The 25,571-nt window shown below is 40.4% G+C and overlaps 2 protein-coding genes and 1 pseudogene across 2 annotated transcripts in view; all 3 read left to right on the forward strand.

Moving 5' to 3' along the window:
• Positions 1-1,190: 1,190 nt before the first annotated feature.
• LOC137127935 (nuclear factor 7, ovary-like) lies at positions 1,191-3,178 on the forward strand. Its single transcript, XM_067505508.1, has 2 exons — positions 1,191-1,340; positions 1,445-3,178. Exon 2 carries the CDS (start codon positions 1,462-1,464, stop codon positions 2,905-2,907), a length of 1,446 nt encoding a protein of 481 aa, XP_067361609.1. The 5' UTR covers positions 1,191-1,340; positions 1,445-1,461; the 3' UTR covers positions 2,908-3,178.
• Positions 3,179-6,261: 3,083 nt separating this feature from the next.
• Positions 6,262-9,290, forward strand: LOC137128080 (nuclear factor 7, ovary-like; annotated as a pseudogene).
• Positions 9,291-11,951: 2,661 nt separating this feature from the next.
• The window catches only part of mtss1 (MTSS I-BAR domain containing 1), a 49,413-nt gene continuing 35,793 nt past the window's right edge, over positions 11,952-25,571 (forward strand). The window contains 1 exon segment of the mRNA XM_067504616.1: positions 11,952-12,799. Coding sequence (XP_067360717.1) covers positions 12,728-12,799 — 72 coding nt within the window. The 5' untranslated portion in view covers positions 11,952-12,727.

Genomic DNA, 25,571 nt, shown 5'->3' on the forward strand with positions numbered 1-25,571 from the left:
GCACATTTAACCGCAGAGAAATATGCAAATCAAATTTGCAAACCATCCAAACCCAGACGTGTCATGTACATGTTGGATCTGGTCCCAAGCCAGGTGAAAAGTGGGGAGGGGTCCGTCAGGAGGGTGTAAAACCTTGTTCCAACTCAACAGGCAGAAAAATAAACTGCTGTTGCAACCTCAAGATTCACATGATAAGGTCTGACTATCTCCTTCATCTTGTTCCAGATGTTGAAGGTCAGGTTGCCCAAGTGTTTGGCCACATCTATCAGAGCTCCAGGGACCAGCTGTGGATCCTCCAGCAGGGGGCGCTGCTGGACTCTTTCCACTGTAGCCTTGTAGTTCTGCAGGAACGAGACGTCTTCAGCTTCCAGCTTTTCCTCTGTGGCTCTGATTGTGTCTGAAAGAGCTGATATCTCACTGTTCAGAGCCTCAATCTTCTCCTTCATCATTTTACTCTTTTGCTTTTCTTCCTCTTTTAGAGCAGTGATCCTGTTTTTTCTTTTTCTTTTAGTGGCCATCAGACTCCTAAACAGCTGTCAGGAGTTTGCAACCATCAACAAAACACAACCGTTTACATTAAATCACATTTTGCATTTGCACACTCATTTTTTCAGAACTGCACTACCTCACTTTTTATTGCCCTTATTGTTTTTTGCTCTTATTTGTATTTTTTAATTTTATTTCTATTTTTCGTGCTATTTTCATTTTACTTACTGTATGACATTTAGAGTGGACAGCAAAGTAAGAATTTCATTGTGCAATGAAACATGCTTTCTGTCTGTGCATATGACACTAAACCTGGACGTTTATGTGTTGTGCTGTTTGATCACGGTTTCCTTTAACTTGTTCAATGAGCTTCAGTTTTTCTTATAAGAGCTTCAACATATTCTGGAGCTCCTCTCTGTGGTCCTGTACAACTTCAATGATGGGTTTGAATCAGTGTGTGTTGTTGAATGCAGATCACACACACTGGTCGCTGATGGTTCAGACAGAAGAGTTTCAGTTTCTCAAAGTGCAGACTGCAGAGATCTTCAGATCCTGCTGAATTTGTATTTGCCTGCCCTCAACAAAACTGCCAGTGTTCATCTAAGTAAATACAGTAACACAGTGGAATAGGCCACACCCTTATACACAGCTGAACATGTGATCATTTAGGAGAAACCAGGTGACCAAGCCCCAACCCTATTTTGAATAGTCTGAGACAAACCAGGAAACTGAAACCATTATTTCACTAAGAGAAGACGGAGACAGATCAGATTCAACATCCAACAAAAACCTCAGTCTTCACAGAGGGTTTATGAGAAAGCTGGAATACTAACAACACAACCTGAACTACTGATGTGAGTTTTTAGAGGATTGTGACTCAAACTGTAAATAACTGTAGAAACTTAGGAAACACTGAAAATGACTTCCTGTTTCAATGATCTGCTTGTTGTGTTTTCAGCCTCACGCAGAGAGAAAATGGCGTCTGGATGTGAGAATAATCTCACTTGTCCTGTCTGTCAGGACATCTTTAATGATCCTGTACTTCTGACATGCAGCCACAGCTTCTGTAAAGACTGTGTTCAGACATGGTGGAGAGGGAAACAGACTAATGAGTGTCCCATTTGTAATGCTGTTTCCAAAAGTAACCAACCACCTTCTAATCGTAATTTAAAGAACCTGTGTGAGGCTTTTTTACTGGAGGGAGATCAGAAATCTTCAGCAGGGTCTGAGGATCTCTGTAGTCTGCACTCTGAGAAACTGAAACTCTTCTGTCTGGACCATGTGCAGCCAGTGTGTGTCGTCTGTCGAGACTCCAAAACACACACAGGCCACAAATTCCGACCTGTAAATGAAGCTGCACAGGATCACAAAGAGGAGCTCCGGAAATCACTGAAGCATTTACAGGAGAAACTGAAACTCTTTGAACAAGTTAAAGGAAACTGTGTTCTAACTGCAAAATATAGAAAAGTTCAGGCTCAACACACAGAGAAACAGATCAAGGAGCAGTTTGAAAAGCTTCATCAGTTTCTACGAGAGGAAGAGGAGGCCAGGATCACTGTTCTGAGGGAGGAGGAGGAGCAAAAGAGTAAAATGATGAAGGAGAAGATTGAGGCTCTGAGCAGTGAGATATCAGCTCTTTCAGACACAATCAGAGCCACAGAGGAAAAGCTGGAAGCTGAAGACGTCTCGTTCCTGCAGAACTACAAGGCTACAGTGGAAAGAGTCCAGCAGCGCCCCCTGCTGGAGGATCCACAGCTGGTCCCTGGAGCTCTGATAGATGTGGCCAAACACCTGGGCAACCTGACCTTCAACATCTGGAACAAGATGAAGGAAATGGTCTCCTACTATCCTGTGATTCTGGATCCAAACTCTGCTTATCCACAACTTGTTTTATCTAAAGATTTGACCAGTGTGAGATTTGAACAGAAACAGAAGCTTCCTGACAACCCAGAAAGGTTTTTCAATTATTGCATTGTCCTGGGCTCAGAGGGCTTCAACTCAGGGTCTCACAACTGGGATGTTGAGGTTGGAGAAAGTACATGTTGGTTTCTGGGTGTGGCACCAGATTCCATGGAAAGGAAGAAAAAGTCGGACTTTCATGGACTGTGGGCAATAACATTAAAGCAAGATAAATACAGAGCTTTCTCACCACATTCCGTGTCTGTTCTTCTGGTGGAGAAGCTACAGAGGATCAGAGTTCATCTGGACTGGACCAGAGGAAAACTGTCATTCTCTGATCTTGATACTAACAGACACATACACACCTTGACACACACTTTCACTGAGAAGATGTTTCCATTCTTCATTAATATGGTGCCACAAGTTTCATTGAAGATACTACCAGTGGTTCCTAATGACAACAATGTTAATAATAAGAAAAATGATGATGATGATGATGATGGCAATGATAGTAATAATTAGAAAAATGATGATGATGATGATGATGACGATGATGGTAATAATAAGAAACGCTATGGTAATGATGATGATAATGATGGTAATAATAAAAAAAATGACGGTATGACGATAAAAATGATGACGATGATGATGGTGATGATAATGATGATAGCGATGAAGACGATGGTGACAATTATGACTGAGCCATTTATATATCTGTTTCACAACCATTCTCCCCATAAAAACTGTTCTACTTCTGGTTTTAATAAAAATAAACTTTCTGTAATTATAGCAACTCTGTCTCATTTGAAATCAATTTTCCACATCTGAAATGTCCTTCATTCATTTTTGTGAGTCCATTGATTATATTCACAGTGTAGCCCGTCTACTCTCTTTTAGGTGTATGAGGGGCCCTGACTTCTTTTACTTAGCTCTAAACACAATTTTAATTACTTGAATATTTTTTATAGTCTTGAGTTTCACCTGTAATAGCAGATTAATAACTAACTTCGAATACACTAGTTTACTCCCCTTTAAGAAACCTTTTTAGAACTATCTGAAATTATTGAAGCAGTAACATCACAAACAGTTACAGTTTAAACTCAAATCCCTATTTAATTGAAAAGTAAAAATAAAGAGATATATAAATATATATAATAACTTAAAATGTTTGCATTCCTTATTCCCAAATAAAATATATTGTCAAATATATGGCACAGTATCAAAATAAAAAAAAAAATACATTTACCCTTCAAGGCTGTTTAACCTGAGTCACAGGTGTTTAACTGTCCTTTTATCAAAAACTCAATTAATTAATAAAACCAAAAAGTAGTTGCAGGCCTGAGTCGGTGCTCGGAGGCGTTGTGACCAAAAACTCAGTGGCCGCTTCACTCCAACTAGAGCAACAAACAAAATAAAATGTGATACCTTTTTCACAGGTGAGCAATATATCCAACCAATCCTGCGACTCCTTCTATCCTTGTCTCCGATTCAGACGTCTGTAGAGCTGTAGAGCCTGTCCAAAGGTGTCTCTGTCCTCCAAATCAGCAACAGTTCAACACGACACGTGTAGCTGGGTTAGCTTGGTTAGCTTGGTTAGCTGGGTTAACTAGCTGCCTCCCTCAGTCGACGCTGTTACTACTCCTCATCGAATTGATGAGCGGGTCCTCTCCTGATAAACACTTCGTATTTCTCGTTGAAATACTTAGTCCATCAGAAAAAAAACTATACACTTGCAGATTATCGAGCTGACAACTAAAACTGTTACCACAGGTTACTAGCGTACAGCTTCAAACTTATTCCCTTCCAATTAACTCGTTAGCTCGTTAACATCCTCTCCCTCTCTCTTGATCACGTTCTCAGCGTATGTTCACATTCACTTCCGTTAACAAAATAAAATCCTACGTTATCGCCTCAAATAGATCCCACATACAACGAAACATTTTAAACATTTTAACCCATGAATTCAACATTTTATATCAGAAACATTTTACAACCAATATAACAAAATATACAATTTGACCCAGTTTTACCTATTCATCTGTGCATTTTTAAATAATTATTTATCTAACAAACTTTGTTTATTTATCTATTTAAATCACTTATTAATATAGTTTAAATATTTAAATTTATCACTGGGCTACAACAATTTTGTCATTCCTGTTGACAAAAAAACTGGCATGTAACGTGCGTATTTAGTGACGTGACCACAAAATGTACTTAGTTACTTTGCACCTTCTGCTTATTAGTTCCAGCTCACATACAACAAGAGATAAAGACGTCACTGTGAAATTAACCTCTAACTTTGAGCAGTTACACTTTACACAACGATCCAAACTTTCTCAAAGAGCAGAGAGAGTTCGTGTGATTAAAACTGCAATGTTTCCTTCTGTGTGTGGACACAGTTTATTATTCACAGCAGGGCAATTTGAAAAGTCTTAAAACATGACTGGGAGGGACCTTTAAGAAGGAAAAGAGAAATACAATGGCAAGAAAAAGTCTGGAAACACCAACATACTTTTGTATTTCTACTACGTTTTGTTGTTTTTATACCATTAAATGGTTGTGAATGAATCACAAAACAAAAAAATTACAACAATTCATTTTTAAGCACATTTAACCGCAGAAAAATATACAAATCAAATTTGCAAACCATCCAAACCCAGACATGTCATGTACATGTTGGAGCTGGTCCCAAGCCAGGTGAAAAGTGGGGAGGGGTCCGTCAGGAGGGTGTAAAAACTTGTTACAACTCAACAGGCAGAAAAATAAACTGCTGTTGCGACCTCAAGATTCACATGATAAGGTCTGACTATCTCCTTCATCTTGTTCCAGATGTTGAAGGTCAGGTTGCCCAAGTGTTTTTCCACATCTATCAGAGCTCCAGGGACCAGCTGTGGATCCTCCAGCAGGGGGCGCTGCTGGACTCTTTCCACTGTAGCCTAGTAGTTCTGCAGGAACGAGACGTCCTCCGCTCTCAGCTTTTCCTCTGTGGCTCTGATTGTGTCTGAAACAGCTGATATCTCACTGCTCAGAGCCTCAATCTTCTCCTTCATTATTTTACTCTTTTGCTTTTCTTCCTCTTTTAGAGCAGTGATCCTGTTTTTTTTTTTTCTTTTAGTGGCCATCAGACTCCTAAACAGCTGACAGGAGTTTGCAAACATGAACAAAACACAACTGTTTACATTAAATCACATTTTGCATTTGCAGATTCATTTTTTCAGAACTGCACTACCTCACTTTTTATTGCCTTATTGCTCTTATTTTTTTGCTCTTATTTGTATTTTTTAATTTTATTTTATTTCTATTTTTCGTGCTATTTTCATTTTACTTACTGTATGACATTTAGAGTGGACAGCAAAGTAAGAATTTCATTGTGCAATGAAACATGCTTTCTGTCTGTGCATATGACAATAAACACTTTGAATCTTGAATCTTGAAACTGACAAAACGTCCTAAACTGCTCCTTAATCTGTGTTTCTGTGTGTTGGACCTGGACGTTAACGTGTTGTGCTGTTTGATCACAGTTTCCTTTAACTTGTTCAATGAGCTTCAGTTTTTCTTATAAGAGCTTCAACATATTCTGGAGCTCCTCTCTGTGGTCCTGTACAACTTCAATGATGGGTTTGAATCAGTGTGTGTTTTTGAATGCAGATCACACACACTGGTCGCTGATGGTTCAGACAGAAGAGTTTCAGTTTCTCAAAGTGCAGACTGCAGAGATCTTCAGATCCTGCTGAATTTGTATTTGCCTGCCCTCAACAAAACTGCCAGTGTTCATCTAAGTAAATACAGTAACACAGTGGAATAGGCCACACCCTTATACACAGCTGAACATGTGATCATTTAGGAGAAACCAGGTGACCAAGCCCCAACCCTATTTTGAATAGTCTGAGACAAACCAGGAAACTGAAACCATTATTTCACTAGGAGAAGACGGAGACAGATCAGATTCAACATCCAACAAAAACCTCAGTCTTCACAGAGGGTTTATGAGAAAGCTGGAATACTAACAACACAACCTGAACTACTGATGTGAGTTTTTAGAGGATTGTGAATCAAACTGTAAATAACTGTAGAAACTTAGGAAACACTGAAAATGACTTCCTGTTTCAATGTTCTGCTTGTTGTGTTTTCAGCCTCACGCAGAGAGAAAATGGTATTTGGATGTGAGAATGATCTCACTTGTCCTGTCTGTCAGGACATCTTTAATGATCCTGTACTTCTGACATGCAGCCACAGCTTCTGTAAAGACTGTGTTCAGACATGGTGGAGAGGGAAACAGACTAATGAGTGTCCCATTTGTAATGCTGTTTCCAAAAGTAACCAACCACCTTCTAATCTGAATTTAAAGAACCTGTGTGAGGCTTTTTTACTGGAGAGAGGGTCTGAGGATCTCTGCAGTCTGCACTCTGAGAAACTGAAACTCTTCTGTCTGGATCATGTGCAGCCAGTGTGTGTCGTCTGTCGAGACTCCAAAACACACACGGGCCACAAATTCCGACCTGTAAATGAAGTGGCACAGGATCACAAAGAGGAGCTCCGGACATCATTGAAGCCATTACAGGAGAAACTGAAGCTCTTTGAACAAGTTAAAGGAAACTGTGATCAAACTGCAAAATATATAAAAGTTCAGGCTCAACACACAGAGAAACAGATGAAGGAGCAGTTTGAAAAGCTTTATCAGTTTTTACGAGAGGAAGAGGAGGCCAGGATCACTGTTCTGAGGGAGGAGGAGGAGCAAAAGAGTAAAATGATGAAGGAGAAGATTGAGGCTCTGAGCAGTGAAATATCAGCTCTTTCAGACACAGTCAGAGCCACAGAGGAAAAGCTGGGATCTGAAGACGTCTCGTTCCTGCAGAACTACAAGGCTACAGTGGAAAGAGTCCAGCAGCGCCCCCTGCTGGAGGATCCACAGCTGGTCCCTGGAGCTCTGATAGATGTGGCCAAACACCTGGGCAACCTGACCTTCAACATCTGGAACAAGATGAAGGAAATGGTCTCCTACTATCCTGTGATTCTGGATCCAAACTCTGCTCATCCAGAACTTGTTTTATCTGAAGATTTGACCAGTGTGGGATTTGGAGAGAAACAGAAGCTTCCTGACAACCCAGAGAGGTTTTTGAATTATTGCATTGTCCTGGGCTCAGAGGGCTTCAACTCAGGGTCTCACAGCTGGGATGTTGAGGTTGGAGAAAGTACATGGTGGTTTCTGGGTGTGGCATCAGATTCCATGGAAAGGAAGAAAAAGCCAGTCTCTCATGGACTGTGGGCAATAAAATTAAAGGAAGATAAATACAGAGCTTTCTCATCACATTCCGCGCCTGTTCTTCTGGTGGAGAAGCTACAGAGGATCAGAGTTAATCTGGACTGGACCAGAGGAAAACTGTCATTCTCTGATCTTGATACTAACACACACATACACACCTTCACACACACTTTCACTGAGAAAATGTTTCCATTCTTCATTAATATGGTGCCACAAGTTTCATTGAAGATACTACCAGTGGTTCCTGATTATAACAATGGTAATAATAAGAAAAATGATGATGATGAAGATGATTGTAATAATTAGAAGAAACGATGACGATGATGAAGATGATGACGATGATGGTAATAATAAGAAACGCTATGGTAATGATGATGATAATGATGGTAATAATAAAACAAATGATGGTATGATGATAAAAATGATGATGATGATGACGATAGTGACAATTATGACTGAGCCATTTATATGATAAAAAGGTTACGTGTGTCAGTGTCACTTATGTTGTTGGGTTCACACACAATCTAAGTACGAGCATTTACTCAGGTGACAGATGTTGCTACACGGAGTGGACACTTTGTCATGCTGCATCATGTCATGCTGTGTCTGATGTTGTTGGGTATAAGAAAATGCTGTTTGTATATGATGAGAACTAAATATTCCACCCAAAACAAAGGAGCGACATTTAGACATCAGCAACCTTCATCTGTGCAGCAGCAGCTCAGTGGCTTTAAGTTTGGACTCATCTGTTACAATCGTGATGCGGAATGTGATGATGATGGTCACAGCGGGAAATCCACCAATAAACGCGTGATTATTCAGTTAATTAGCTGAATTTACCGCTACGTTTTAATGGGGCACATTGTTACGTTAGGGTTCAAGATGCAGGGAGAATGTAGGTCACACATAGTAAAAGTCACAGTATTTAATGAGTAAATGTGCTGTGTTAAAGGTACAAACAGACACATGTATTTAGAATATATATGAGTTGCAGGCATAGTATAAGTACTTTTTTGTTGTCAGCAGTATAACAAACTTTGCTGAACAAACTTTTGATTTCTAAAATTTGAGCACCTTTGCTTTTGGATTTATTTAGTCTGTCAACCTTATATGAATAAAACATATGACATATGATAATATGACGGCTGTGGTCCCCTGCGCTCCTCTGGATCTGGATCCAGACTCTGCACATCACAAATGCCGTCCTGCCTGAAGACCTGCAGTGTGAGACAAAGACTGGAGAGAAGTCCCTTTCTGATGTCGCCCTATGGGGGGAATCCAATTCTTTTCACTTTGTCTCTAATTGTAAAGGTTCATTTTTCCATGTCTAGAGTTTGTTTTGTTGCTGAATGCATTTTAGACTTTAGTCATGTGTGATAGATTTTATAATCGGTTAATTCTGTTTAAATCATTTTTTCATCAAGCACTGTTGGCTTTTCAATGTTTGTATGACAGCTTCTTTAAATAGTTAAAGTGCTTTTGAACTGGCCCATGTTTGGGATCTGGAAGCTCAAAAATTGTAAAAAAAACTAAATATAATTGCTTTGGCTTTTTGTATCCTCTGTTTCACAACCATTCTCCCCATAAAAACTGTTCTACTTCTGTTTTAATAAATATAAACTTCCTGTGATTATAGCAACTCTGTCTCATTTGAAATCAATTTTCCACATCTGAAATGTCATTCATTCATTTTTGTGAGTCCATTGATTATATTCACAATTTTATCATTCCTGTTGTTGAAAAAAAAAGAATTAAATAAAACCACGGCTGGACCACATCCAAGTTTTAAACTACAACAAAATTAAAGATTTTTTTTATCATTTGTTATTATTTTTATTATAGTAATAGCTTTTTGTTTCCATGGGAACCACACTAGCGTTTGCTGTCCTGTGATCCAGCAAACACACACACCTGCGAAAACATGTGGCACACTGGTTGCCACAGTAACTGGACCGGTATTCCTGTGAGTCAGCTTGTTGAATCAGTGACACACAGAGCGTGGATGCTTTGTGTTTATTATCAGCTCGTTGCTACGTAATAAATCAGGAGATGACTCTAAGCAGCACAAAACACATTACTGGATCTAAAACCGTGGTTTCCTCTCGCTTCCAGTGACGCTTGGGGCCCCAGGCCAGTAGGGGGCCCCCAAGGGCTGACAAAAGTTCAACTATGTACAGCACTGAAGGTGTGCAAAGTTTGCAATGACGCTACCAGTTGGGGAGCTCCCTAACTGGGCCCCAACCACTGTCCATCCATGCATCCATCATCTGTAACCGCTTGTCCTGTTCATGGTCCCAGCAAGCTGGAGTCAACCCCAGCTGTCACTGGGTGAGAGGCAGGGTCCGCCCTGGACAGGTCTCCAGTCTATCTCAGAGCCCACACAGACAGACATACAATTCACATAACACGCATGTCTTTGGACTGTGGGAGAAAACCGGAGCAGCCACACGAGCACGGGGAGAACATGCAAACTCCACACAGAAAAGCCACAGCCAACTGTACACAACTGACTGTAAGGCTGCAGCGCTAACCACCCCACCACCATACTGCCCAAAACAAAGTATAACAATAACAACAACAATAATAATAATAAACAGTTTTTGTTTTTTGTCCTTTTGGCTTATTCAGGGTCGCCACAGCGGATCATTGTCCGCATGTTGATTTGGCACAGTTTTTACGCAGGATTCCCTTCCTGACGCAACCCTCCCCAAGTTCTACCGGGCTTGGACCAGCAGTGCATGGCTGGGGAGGGGAACGGGCTGTTGGGGGTTCAGTGTCTTGCCCAGAGAGTATCATTATTTGCTTTTTATTTTTAAAATCTCAGGATCAGAATTTGATTTAAGTAGCAAATCCATTGAATTCATTGTCGGCAGGTGTCTCCAGGATCTACAGCAGAAAGTTTTCAAGAATCAAACATTAACACGAACATAACGGGACAGAAATGTGGCAATAAAATCGCACCATATTGCTCTGTTTTGACAAACTCTTTTACTTTGCTCTCCGCCCCACCGGGCTGCCAACACACAACCAACACACACATACAACCACCCCTCTCCGTCTACCGACACACAGAGGCGTCAAGTGAACCGAACTCACCGTCCACCGGAAACAGGCGACATTCAAACTAAAAGGCATCATTGGCATTATTTTCTTCTTATAACCAAGTTTGTCACAAAGGGGAAGGGCATATAAAATGTTAATATAAACACAGGGCTATATTTGTTTTTGTTATATCACAATACTTAAAAGTGTTTCAATTAGAAATGTGCATCAAGGTAAATAATCTAACAGTTGAGGTGCAAAGCAATGTATAATGGAAATGAACTCACGGGTAATGCATTTATGTTTCTTAGTTAATAAAGAATAATAATGTAATAATTATCATTATAATTACAGTCACTACATTTTTACTATCCAGTAATGGTGAATGTTCTGCACTTATATAGCGCTTTTCTACCTATTGGCACTCAAAGCACTTTACACTGCTTCTTATTCACCCATTCACACTCACAACCACACACACACTCATACACCGATGGGGGAGCAACTAAGTTGGGGTTCAGTGTCTTGCTCAAGGACACTTTGACATGTGACCGGAGGAGCCGTGGATTGAACCAACAACTGTGAGATTGGTGGACAACCGCTCTACCTTCCTGTGCCACAGTCGCCCCCCCCACCCACTGGCACCATGTGTTTGAACACGTTATTTATTATTTCTTTATTATATAAATGGTTATACAATAAAAATGCTTCAAATACATAATGTGCCGAAGTGTCCTTGAGCAAGACATTGAACTCCAACTTAGTTGCTCCCGGTGAGTGTTGGCCAGCTGCATAGTAGCTTTGTGTGTGAGTGTGTGTGATTGTGAGTGCGAATGGGTAGAAAAGCGCTATATAAGTGCAGACCATTTACCATCTGCATGTCTTACTTCCAAAGATATTGAGTTTATTAGTATGATTAATAAAGAAAGCAAATCTGCACATCTATAAAGCTGGAAAAAAGCTAATATTTGTCAGTAATCAGTTGATTGACTAACTTTTGCAGCACTATGAAAATACCTGAAGGAATTGGAAAAACAAGGAAAAACACCTAAAAATGGTTTGTATTGTAAGTGATTATAGTAGATGGCTTATATCTATGTATAGATCTTTTTTAACATTAGCCTACAGTCTTTCTGATGCTTAGATTTGTTTAGCTAAGTAAAAAAAAGACTAACTGATTTTTGGTTGGCTTTTATTTTGAAACGCCCGATCGGATGGGGATGACGTCAATGTAGCCGCCATGACGCGCGGTTGAAGGACGCACTCCTCCACTTTAGCTACAGACGCCAATTGGAGTAACAGGAGGAAAACGGCCGCGACTGGCGTCAAAACTCGTTGGAAAACAACGTGAAATCCTTCGGGCACACTTCTGGAAACGGCGACCGGGGCATTCGAGCCCGAGCTGGACACCACATAGGATCCGTGGCGGTGGTATTGGTCGATTCTGGAGAGCGTGTGTATTTGTGTGTGTGGAACCATTTGGAAAAGCCAAACACACTCAGTCACAGGTTGCTAGCGGAGTTAACGCTAACCAAGCTAGCTGAGTTAGCCAGCTGCGGTTAGCCGTGTTTCCCTGCGCTCAGGACTGAAGCCAGCGGGGGCTCAAGGAAAAAAAAAACTGTCAGACATTTTCCAGACAGCCCTGCTGCATGATCCAGTCACGATGTGGTGTTTTTTCGGAGGTTTATCAAGTTGGCCGGCTGGTAGCATCGGCTGACTAAAGCCTAAAATTAGTGAGCGTCTCCGCTTCTTTTGACCTGGATTTTCCTCCTGTTTGGGGTTTTCTGCTTTTCCACTGCAGTTTTTTTTTTAAGGTGGACTTCGCCCTCGGGGTGTCCCCGTCCCCCCCCCCCCCCCCACCCACCCCCCCTCCAGCTATTTTAAATTAAAAGCCTATATTGATTCTACCTTCGGAGTACTTCAAACGTGGCTGAAAAGTTTTTTTTTTTTTTTTTTTTTTTTTAGGAGGGGAGTAAAAAGTTTGCGTGCAGGGAACTTGGAAGAGGATTTTTTTTTTCCCGAGCTTGTGGAAAAATGGATGCGGGAATAGAGAAGGAATGCAGCGCCTTGGGAGGGCTCTTCCAGCTCATCATGAACGACATGAAGGTAAAAACATATCACATCTGTAAGGCTTCGTTATTATTACCATAATGGGTCTTACTCCTCTGCAATTATGTTTAGCTAAAAGTAGATTAGCCCGCAATACACGTTTCAATTTGATTTCCACCTTTTTTTTTTACATGAATTATTGCTGTTCTTGTTATATTTGGACACGTGTTCCTGTCGTTGCTTTAGGCGCAGACATGTCGCGCAAACACACACACACACACACACACAAACGTCCACTACGTTTCCCTCTCACAAGGTCACTGTTTAACCAGTCATCTCCTGTGGTATAATCTTGTGCTTTGCATCAGGAAAGTAAGAAGGTAGAGATAAAGTAGAAGGTTTTGTGTATGAGGCCTGTTGGCAGCTTCATCCATACTCAGTTGAGAATTTCCGACGCTGGTTCATTTACTATTTACACTTCCCCAATTGTAACTGTGCCATAATGTTTCCTCCAAGGCTGTAAGAATCAGTCAGTAATGATCACAACATCAATCTGCAACCATTTGGATGATGGATTATTTACAGGTGTGAACTCTCTTTTTGGATTCTGGACTGTCAAGTAAAATCAGTCTGAATACAGCATTTTGGAGATTTAGGAAATTGTAGCAAACTTCCTTAAATGTTTTCTGACATCCCACCTTAACGGTATTAACAAAAACAAGCAGCAGATTATTCGACAATGACAATTTATTTCTTTTTAAGTGTTTATTGCTGCAATAACCTCATATTTGGTTGAGTCATACAGCACTGAGCAACTGGAAATGACATATCAGTCGGTGTATTTTTAAAAAGACCAAGCTAATGAATAAGCTTGTGATGGCTACAAACTTTGAAACTTAAATTATTAATGTCTGCATGCAGAATGACATGATATGAGCTCTGCTTGATGGGGTAATGAATGAGCAGAGGTTAAACCTGGAAGTGGGCCATCTGAAAGGGTAACAGGGCAGGATGGGGGTGGATTCTCCCAGCTGTGTGCTCTTTGATGTTTGTTAAGCAGGCTGCCCTTTGCTGCCTGTCAGTCTGTGTTCCACTACTCTCACATGTTCATCGTTAGCTGCCTCTCGTTTTCAAGTTGACCTCAAACACGTCAATATTTTTTTTTTTTTTCTTCAAAATGTTCAGCACAGGCCCTGCTGCTGGTGAAGCATCTGGTCTGAATATAGCCTCACCAGTACATTGGCATGACTGCTTTAATTGGCCGGCTTTGACTGTTCACAACGGTCAGTCATTGAGGAATTGGTAGTACGTTTCAGGGATGTCAAACTAATACCAGTAAAGAAAGGATGACCTAACACCTCAAAATGAATAAGTTAATGTACACGGGCAGCTCATAAAACACATCTTCCCACAGTAGGGATCAGGTTTGGTAGCGTTTAATTGAATCTGAATCCAGTTCCCAGTCACTTCATCAAAAATGAATCCTTAAAAATTCTTTATTAATTGTGTTTAACTAGTTTGTTTGATAGAGGACGGCTGCGTGGGCCGCCTCGTCCTTTGCTTTACTCGTAAGAGCGAAACTCCAAACGTGGGGAAAAATGCTGATTGGAAATGATTGCGTCCGATCGAACTGCTGACGATTTGGAATATTTTGCCTCGTTGACAGAATGAATCACGGAATTTAGGGAAGAAGAAGAAGAAGAAGGAGTAGCCCTGGTGTGAGCAATGTGGTTTTTTAAGGGTGGACCTGACAGGAAGAGCACCTTGGTTTTGTGAGTGATTGTACAGTACCTGCGATGTCACAGGCGACATTTCTGTAAGATGATGAAACCGAGGAAAATCAAATTTCGGTCACCAAACATCCCACTCGGGTTAAAACATTTTGGATGTGACGTGCTGGAACTTGCACACATCGTGTGGTGAGAACACTGAGGAGTACAAATGACTCACTTCTGCTGTCAGATAACGGGAGAGAGGGATGTGTGCGGTGGATTTTCTGTGTGCGTGCGCGTGCGAGCGAGCGAGTCAGAGCTTGTGGCATCATATCCTGGTCTTTTACCAACATGGCATAGAATAAACAGGGGCACTCGTGCCATCTGCCACACACACAGAAGTCATGTCTAATTAAGCAGAGCATTGCTGTTCAGATAAATCTCTCCTCAGGGCACCATAACACGCCCGTGAAGAGCTCGCGCTCAGGCACAGAGACCTGTTGTAGATTCTAGCTCATTGTTGTGGACTAACTGAGCAGCAATTTAGAGTAAAGAAGAAGGTTGATGTATTTTCCTGTGTTTCTTCCAACTCGCTAGTGTTCCAGCACTGCTCTCTTTAATGACAGCCAGGCTCTACAGTGCACTACTTATCCCGATGTCCAAGTGAAAACTAGACGGCGTGAATGTGGAAAACATATCTGGGCTCATTGCAGCTGTCACTGCCTTAGTGACTCTAACATTAATTTCTCCTTTACCTTTCGTATTCGTAAAGTTCAATGTAGAAAGTATTCAGGTAGCGGCTTCGGGTAAAGCAGACTTAAACTTGTTTGCCATGACGTGCGCAGTGCAATGTGATGTTTGTCCTCAGCCATTTGTGAGGGAAGAAGCTCCACTAATTTTTATCATAACTATTATCATAACGGGGCGTAGAGTAAATGAGGGTACTGCTCACCTGCCACACTCACGGAAATCATGTGTAATTAAGTAGAAAGTTGGAGCTTTGGCGTTGATACCATTCACCATAAGATATCAAACCTAATAGTTTTAAGTGTTACCAATGAATAATGACCAGGTTCCAGTCGGTTTTCTGGGAGAAAGCTGATTTCTTTAGTGTCATGTACACGGCAAAGCTGGTTTCCACACTCTGGGTGCAGACGATCTAACCCGCTGCCTCATTTTAGTCCGCCTAGGGTCTCGTGGAAGTTTACATAAGTCACTTTCCCCCGTGGGTTTTTAAAATACACACTGTCTTGGATCAGCGGCATGTGTCTTTCCTTTCTCTCCCCCGTGTGCTGTCACTTTGCTGTGACACGAACCCACACACAGGAGAAGAGTCAAAAAGCAGCGTTTTTTTCCGTCATTATAAAATTACAATCTATGCGCCAGGCTTCTAAAATAATTCTGCAGTTGAGGAGAAAACAGGTTACTCTTCTGCTAAGCGTGTATATGCGTATTTCCAGTAGCCAGGTTTCCAAAGTGCCCAGTTTATCCGAGAAAGCTGATTTCTCTGAGTACCCCGGTTACCTAAGTGCATATAAACGCTGTGAATGCTTCTTCTGATTATGATCGTTATGGCCTGAGAGTTGGCATCAAACACTGGATCAGTCTTTGCCCCCTCACCATGCATGCAGATGAACAGCTACACAGCGTGCTGAACAATAAAGTTTGCAGACAGCAGATTTGGCATGGTATTGCATGAAGACCTATAAAAATGGAATTGGACAGCGTATTCAAAGACAAATCTGAATTGGATGGCATTTTGTAAACCATAGTTACACCCAATAAACTCTATATTTCTTGCCCAATGTAGAAGGTGGCGATAAAGATTATCACATTTTCCCTACAGGCTAATTTGAGTAGTAGTTTTTACCCACGTGTTTTGTGTATCATTTGTATTAACAACATATGATTATACGCAGTGCAAGTTAGGGCCGTGCTCTATAAACTATTATTGGTAATTTCATATTCTGAAAAGGATGCATGAAATAAAAGCTAGGTTGATTATATCGTTTACACTTTTATCTAGAACCTTTGTCCCTATTTTCACTGAATCTTGTTACTTGTGTACTTTTGTGGCTCTTATCCGTAAACTCTCTTCACAATGTTGGTGTTTGACATGGTTCTTGTGTAGGTGGCAAACGAGATTAGTGGTGTTTAAGTCTGTTGTGGGACAGCTTTTCTGCAAAGTATGTTATTGTGGTCTGTGTCAGGCTTTTCATACCAAACCAAGTTTATGTGACAAGTTCCAGAGCCAAACTTTTTGTCTCGTCTTGGCCGTAACCTTGTGTCATGTGTCTCATCCATGTTTGTGTTTCTTTCATACAAATTCCCGTCTTGCATCAGTGATGTGCAGGAAGAACACAGAGCATTGTGCAGCTGATAAACATTAAATTGTGAAGAGCTCATTTGCAGCAATGAAATAAACAATGGAGCACAATAAACACTTGTCTTGCATGCAAGAGAACTGTTTATATATAGCTTTAGAAAAGATGAAGCGTGTCCAAGCTTATTGAAACTTTATAACATGAGCTAAGCTGAGCTTTATAAATTAAGACTTGAAGGAAATCACCACCCTGCAGCAGCTTCGTGGGACCTGTAAGGTCTCCTGGAGAGAGAGCAGACAGCTTATTGATTTGTCTCAGCTCCATCGGGGGGGCGACATTATGAGCCGTTGACCTTCTACATTTGTCTGTCGTTGCTCGAATACGTTCCTTCACTCTCACGCTCTTATAAGGTCTAACTTAAGCACTTTCCTTTCTCCTTCCCACCTGTCTCCACTGTTTTGCTTCGTACTCTCCCATTTTTCCCTGTATTTTTTTCCTTTCTATTATCTTTCTCCCCTCTCCTCTCCTCAGCTGCCCTCCAAGTAATTTGCTGCTTCATGAGAATTGGATTAGTGTTGGCAAATTAAATTTCTTCTTGTCGCTAACTGTTGACTCTAAAGAAATATTTCACTTAAAGCAATTCCTGACCTGCCCTCCCTGGGAATGTATTAAGTAAAAGTGTGTGTGTGTGTGTGTGTCCATTTGGTTTTACTGTATGTTTGTGCGTGTGTGTGTGTGTGTGTGTGTGTGTGTGTGTGTGTGTGTGTGTGTTATCTGTCCTGAGCTGAAGGTGAACTGTGAATGAGATTGCAGCTGTGTGTAGACTAGCAAATAGCTTTCAACAGCAAGCTACAGTAGTGTTGAATTTCTGCAGGGACACACACACACCAGTAAACAAAGTTTATGACTGTGCATTATAATCAGAGCTGTCTCTATATATATAATTTACTGTGTGTGTGTGTGTGTGTGTGTGTGGATTAAAATACAGGCTTTCACATATGAGCTGTTCTGACCTGACTGATAACTGTGCACAATTACACATATACAGAAGCACGCCCTCAGCAACTGGAGGGCATAATGTTATGTGATGGCCTGAAAGCTTAGTCACAGCACAGATATGATGCTTTATAGTTTCTGGTGTGTGTGTGTGTGTGTTTGGGTGTGGCTGATTTTAGAGAAGGCCCACTGTTGACAGGGAAATGGGCAGCCTCAGGTAAATGTGGGTGTGGACACACACATTGGTGCTTCGAAGTCTGTAAACCATTTAGACCTTTTCTGTTTCTGTGTGAATGACCCGAAAGATGAAGGCATAAAATGAAATGGAGGTTTTATTTAGTTACTAAACATGAGCACATCACATGTCACTAATGTCAGAAGCCCTGAAGTGCCGTTAAATGTCCGTCTTCATTTAAAGGGGCATTTTGGATCGGACAGCTCCGTTAGCACAGACTTTGGAAGAAAGCCTGGATAACTTTGACATAAATAAATAACCTTCAGTTCTGCTTATCAGTTCCAAACAGAAAAACATAAATAACTGCAGCGACATGTTGCTGTCTCATCACAACACTGTGGTTATTTGTGTAGATATGCGTTAGCATGCATGGCTAACGTTAGAGCCTACAACACAGTAATGACAATAGTCAAAAGTTTGGCTTCAGTTATGCGGAACAGGAACAACAATAGGAGAAAATATGCTTTTGTTAACTTATCATTAAAACTTTTAAAATTCTTTACTCATTTTGCAATCGAATCATGGAATTATTAAGAACCAAAAAAATACATAAGCCGCATTCGATGAGTGCAGCATATTGTGTGAAGTTGTCAGACATAACTTCACATTCATGGAGCTTTTTAATAACAGTAGCCACCATATTTTGAGCCCTAATTCTATTTTGGATTTTCAATTTGGCATTTGTAAACAGGGAAATTCATCACAGCAAGAAGGTCACAAAACGGATGAGTAGACGGCAAGAGACTAGCCGGCCCAACTGCAGACAAAGAGATAAACAAATGGCATGCAAAAACAAAGACGTACACCAAAGTCACATGGAGATCAGTAGCAGATTACTTCCTCTTCTCCACACCAACAGGAAGCCGTGGCAGTATCCCGGCAAAAAGATAATGCAGAAGCAAGCGGCTTCCCATAACTGTTGGTTATGTTGCATTTGTAGCAGGTTTTGGACATGATAAAAACCAGAAACAGCATTTTCAGCAGACACTTTATTTGGGTGGGGGTGGGGGTGGGTCAAATGTAAATGTAGAACATACGTGGCTTAATCCCAGTTAACACGACATCGCTGATGGTTTCATCATATCCCCTCATTGTATCAACTTGTTGTGCAGCCCCCCCCCACTCACTCCATGCATTGCAGGTACGATTTTCAGGGGGCTGTGGTTGTCAATATTTTGTTTTTAGATATTTCTCTAGGGAAGTTATAGATACAGAACAGCTGCCATTTACTAACCGTGCATGAAGCTGCACGTGCACATACCATTTTGACGGTTACACATTGAGAACTTGTTTTATACATGCTTTTCTTTGACAGATGAGGCCCTGGGTGTTGACTTATGTCCTCACAGGGTTTGAAACGTTGCAAATGAAGCTGGATTTGTAATTATAAATTGGCTTTTACCGCACTGCACTGTTTGCCAAACTTTTGGTCTTGATGAAGAACATTGTCAGGAGCAAAGCAGAGACAGCTGGCCGAAAGGAGGCAGCCTTTTTAACAAGCTAATTGTAAAAGCATCTGGAAGTCTTCTTCCTGTGTGATATTGATAAGGTAAAAATATAATGTACTGACTATCACCAATTGTAAATTGTTTCAGTAAAGGTCTGCATTGTGTGTTGGTCCTTCAGTTGTGTTTTTGTGGCGGAGTTTGATGCAGTGCTAATATAAAATATAGCTGAGTGGAGAAATGAATGATGGAGCCCTTCATTTTGTACTAATGTACTGCAGGCATCACATGCCTTCTGATGTTGGACATTAGTTGATTGAGCCGGGCAGCTTTGAGCTGGACCAGGCACAGAACTGTACGGTGACTTTCCGACATTCTAAACTTTTTAAACAACTTTTGAAATATTGGATACAAATACAGGGGTTTGATACATGACTCGTACTAATATAGGAATATATAGGAAGGGAAAAAAAACATCATTCCTACATAAGTCACATAAGAATCATGGAAACGTTTCCGTTGTCTATCTTTTAAATTGTTTTTTTATTACTAAAAACACATTTCTTCTCAAATGAAGGGCCAGACTGGGTTGAACACTGCACTGACTGCACTGAACAAAGCATTAACCTGATGTTGACACGCCCGAACTGCCTGTGTCCCCTCTTCCTGCCCCTTTCGTGTATTTCTCTCTTTGAGTCAGCCAGTATTCCTCAAACACCACATTAAACAAACCATGAACCTGCTGTTTGAACAGTCTTAACCTCTTGCCCTCCCTCGCTCTCTGTTGCTTCAGCACAGTTGCATGATGGCCACTGTATGTCCATAACATCACTGCCAGGGACAGGACAGAGAGTGCAGTATTTTGAGGAGGGTCTCAAATATTAGAGCCCACTTTAAAATCTTGTGGATAGAAAATCATCTACTCTCTGTGTGTCACTTCACAAGAAGTGTGTAGCACTTTACAGAAGCTTGTGGGGGAGACACTAGCTTGTTACTGGACTAGTACAAGATTGTTACCGAAACCCAAGATTACATCATAGTTTGACCGTCATTCTGCTGTTAGTGTTCTGTGGCAATTAATAAGACTATGCAGTCATATTTGTATCAAGTGTTACTCTGTGGTCTTATTCTGACATGTCAGTCAGCATCATTTTTTGGCTGCTGGAGCTTTCTTTGCAGGCTCAGTAACATCCTTAGCTTGTCGACAAACACGCGTGTTGCTGTCAACGAGGACTCAAATAGCGCCTGGTATTTACAAAAGTCATGAAAGTGAATTAGCTTAGAGTCAGCAGTGGAAGGTGAGCATCAAATTTACATATTAAGGCTTTAAGTTAACTTAAAAAACGATGCTCTTTGACGGCTCCCACACAACAGTGCTGCTCTTCTGTTGTTATTTCAGATGCAGCAAAAACAATTCCAAAATCAGCAAATTTGACACCTTTTAATTAACAAATGTCTACTTAGTTACTTTTTTTTTTTTTTTTTTTTCCCTCTTTCTTTGTCCTTTCGGTTTATCCTGTGAGTTCAGGTTTGTCACAGCGGATCATTGTCTGCATGTTGACTTGGCACAGTTTTTAAACCGGATGTCCTTCCTGACGCAACCCTGCCCAGTTTGTACCGGGCTTGGACCGGCACAGCTCAGCTGGGGAGGTGAATGGGCTGTTAGGGGGTTCAGTGTCTTGCCCAGAGACACTTTGACACGTTAAAGCACAATAAATTCTATTTTAAATCACATTTTCAAACAGTCCTGTTTTACAATGGTGTCGATTCCATTAAATGGTTTTCTTTAATATTGCATTTCACTGACAGGTGTATCTGATTGTTTCTCTGCCACTTGAGACTAAGCAAAGTGACAAAACACCTCTGTTTAATGCAGTACAGTGTAAAAGTACCACAGACTAGTCCAGAAATTGACAATAACACTGTATAAGCATTTTCATGAAATCCAAAAAAACTGAACACCATCAGCTTCGTGAAGGGAGGATTTATTGCATATCTGTCGAATTAGAAGGTTTGTTTTGTTTTTGATGGTCAAAAATAAAATGCCAGGTCAGTGTATATTTGTTAGCTTTATTTAAATATTGTTATTTTTACAAGGAGCCAAACGGCTTGTGGCTGGTTGCCACAGATGTGGCGAAGTCAATTTTGGCCTTTTATGGGGTTTATTGACAGTGAGAGCAAATAATAAACTCACATGCTTTTAATGCACAACATCCAACAGGCCGATAACTCAGAAACATTCACGGAATTACATTCATACTGGAAGCCCAAGGAATGTTTTCTTTGAACAAAAGGAAGTTAAACTAAAATGATAGGTTTGTAATAATATCAATGGTTAGGTTTCATTTTCAAACTGGTTTTTGAGCAATTTGCACCATCACATTCTTTTCTCAAATACCTAGTCCACGTTGTGACAGTGATTTATAGAAGTGGGATTATTCATATACATCTCTAACCAGAAGATTTCCACTCCTGCAGCCTTTTGACAAGAGGATTTCAATGAACATTGGGTCAGGGTCTCAGCCATCGCTCTCCATCTGTTGTCTCTTGATCAGAGTTTTTGTTCATTAAAAGCTGCATTAAAACAGTCTCAGAATTAGCTCTAGTGAGATCATGGGCCCAAGCTTGTTCTGTTTCTGCTGAGGAAATAATCTTCGTATTCGTACTAGCCTCATATTCTTACCTTTCTGGCTGAAATTTGCAGGGTAAAATATGAGGGGATTATACTCCTGTGAAGACGCACGTAACGACTCTGCAGATTTACACACAGAGGGGGGTTGTGGGAAACAAGTGACTGGAGATCTCCACTATGCGCCAAGACGAGCCGATTGTATGAGCCCATGTCCTGTTGGCAGGCAGTTTGGAAATGAGAGAGTGAAAGTGAACAGTGCATTTTAAGCCCCAAATGGTAAAAGTACACATTTTGAGGTCTCTGAAGGAAACTCATGTACTTTTGCCTATGTACAAACACAGAAGCATGTTCCAGCCTTTGCCACATTTTACGTGAAGTTAAACTCTGAAACCAGTTTGCTGGAATTTGTTTTGAACCGGTTTTCATAGAAAAATAGTTTCACTCCTATCTCTCAGTAATACCCACGCCTATCCAACGCTCCAACACACACACATACAGTACTCACAAACAGCAGTTTACTTCAGTCAGCTGCAAGCATCTTGCACACGGAAATATATGACAGAAAGCTGCAGTGCACATGATTAACTAACATGGTTCCAGTATTGTAGTAAAAGTTTTGTTTCTGAGGTTGTGTCCAGGGGTCACAAACTTTCTGTATAGCTAGAAATCTGGCATCTTTAGACACAAGAGAGAGAGAACACAGAGAAGAACCACATCTCGTCTTGTAGCTGCCTTATCAGTTTTGTTTGCTTGTGAATAAATGTACTTGGACTTATGCAGACTCATTTTTCAGTAACTTCTATATGGAGCTGAATCATCTTCTGCTCAATATTATCAATACTGACTTTAACATAACTTTAATCAATTTTTAAATAAATTCCATTTTCAACAACACCCATACAGATACTAAAACCAACAATGAATTGACTCTACTCATGTTTAGCGTTTATCATCTGCAGTCTGGTTTAGCTAATCTGTCTGTCCATTTGTCCAAAAACTATTAAAAACAAAGCCAGACCATTAAAAATACACATGAAAAAAAAAATACACAAATTTAAATTTAAATTAAAAAACTCCCCAGTTTCTCTGAATGTCCATAATCACACTGCACAGTTGACTAACTTATTTTAAACCGTTGTACAAAGTTATTTGGAGCATTCAGTGAAAATATCTTGACCGCAGACTTCGGCATGAAGAAATATGTCACCTCATTGATTGCTGTGTCTAACTGAATATGATTAATTTAAAAAGATGTGTAGCTTTCTCTCATGTTATCCTAAACTTTAAGTAGATAATTTATGTAAGCCAGAGCAGTGTGTAGTAACTAGCAGTTATTATGCCATTAGGTCACTGTTAACTGCTCTTTGCTCATTATAAATGTAAGTAAGTTATTTAGATCAAGCAATTCAAACATAAATCGAGAAGATTATAAAATTATTGTTAGTTACAGCCTTCATCAACCCCCTCGGTTCTGTGTGACTGAATGGTCACTAAAAATGAACTAATAACTACCTCACAGGTTGACTGACAAGTTGGCTGATTGACAAAATAGTCAGGCATTATTCTCACTTTCCTAAGATGTCACATCAGTCCCATCTCAGCACTACGGCTTTTTTTTTTTTTTTTTTGTCGGTCAGTCGAACGAGTCAGGATTATCATGGTTGGATTAGACACAACCTAAAGTAACTGTATACCTGTTGATGCTCGCTGGTTGACTAAGCAGATAGGGTAACACCCCTGTATAGCTCCTATATGTGCAGAGCTCTGGCTGTTTAAATAGTTTACTGTGTCAATGCTAGTGGAGCCTGTCCTCACTCAGCTGTAGAGCCTTTGGCAAGAATGTGGGCTGTTGCCAGTACAAGTAGGCCAAAAATAATATATCAATATGTTTATTCATATTGGTTAATATTGATAGTTATCAATGTTTACAATTAATAATAAGAAAAGAAACTTATTCAACATGTTAGACTTCGAGGAAACCTACTACATTATGGTAAACGTAGGTTTCCACTAATTAGGGACGTCCTAAAATGACCTGAGCAGAATCCTTTAATTACAGACACTAAAATGACCTGCCACTGGTCACTTTGTCATGTTACCTGTTTTTTACCTGTTGTTAAAAAGTCATAAGTCCTGCATAACATTAAGAAACTTCTGCTGGATGTTTACTAAGCTCCATGTCCAAACCCATTCACTGACTCGAGTTTTCACTCCCCCTATAAAGCAGAAAGCTGCACAATAGTGTAGGTCTTTGAAGAAGAGCAAGTTTGTGACACGACATCGCTTCACCTTAATTTGTTCATCTCGTAAGGACATTTTATTCTGCTCATGTTGGCTTGTTGTTGCCTTCTTAAGGGTCTTCTGTTTGCCTGACCAATCACGAGTCACTGTGATCTAAATGGATGATTTTTGCAGCACAGTTGGTGCAGACGCGGAACCATTATTGACTAAAAAGTGCTCATTCGTTCATCGTTAACATTGATTAAATTGTTATCTCAACAGTTGTCTATGGTTTTTATCGCCCAGGCCAAGTGCAACTTGCCAAGCCAAAAGCTGAATTAAAAAAACTGGACATGTATTATTCTTATCTTAAAGATGTTTGGATCCAATTTGGGAATTTCTAATAGGCACTTGTTTTGCCTTTGTCTGCATGCTGAACCAATTTTTGTGCCTCCGGTAAACTTAGTTAGAATGATGGCAAATACTGGATGGTTCTCGCTTCTTCTCCGTGAGGATTTTCTGTTTTTGTTAACGATTGACTTTGGTTTTATTATTATTGGTGAAATACAGAAAGCTACTTGAAGACATTGGACAACTCAGGCCAGTTTAATTTTTACTTAAAAAATAATCAGCCTGAAAAATAAAATATTTTTTTTCAGACAAATACCTCATTCATTAAGTTTATCGGCCTCTGTCTAAGGAAACTTAGTGCAGTTTACACATAAAAGTAGCCGATTTGCCAGATGATAGTTGACAGCTGTTTTGGTAGCAGCTGTCTTTGGAAACCCAAGGGTCAGTGATCTTTGTAGGTCCTGGGACCTTAATTTAGAAGCCATTGCTCTGAGACCCTTGCGAGTTGCCGTGGACCTCGATGCTCTTATCCATCTGGTATATTTTGTCTGCGACTGACTGCGACATTCTCAGTAGACACAACAAATCCTGGCTGAATTTGGTGAGAAGTGAGGGAACAAGTAGCATCGCCCATCAAATGAAATACTGTCAGGATTTATTTTTGTATAATTATGTGCTTTAATTATGAAAAGCGATAATTTCAGCTCTGCCCACAGTTCCCTGTCCACCATCATGTGTTCACCACAACAAGCTTGTTGGTTTGTTAAAGCAAAGCACAATGTCAGCGTTTCACTGCTGCCCTAGACTAAAGATTGAGATGTAATTGAGACTAAAAAGTAATATAGAAAAGTCCGACTGATATTTTTGCTGTTATAGTATTTAAAATAAAGTAAACTGAACTGTTTACTGAGGAA

Source organism: Channa argus, chromosome 5, assembly GCF_033026475.1.
Source record: "Channa argus isolate prfri chromosome 5, Channa argus male v1.0, whole genome shotgun sequence".
Classification (NCBI taxonomy): Eukaryota; Metazoa; Chordata; class Actinopteri; order Anabantiformes; family Channidae; genus Channa; species Channa argus.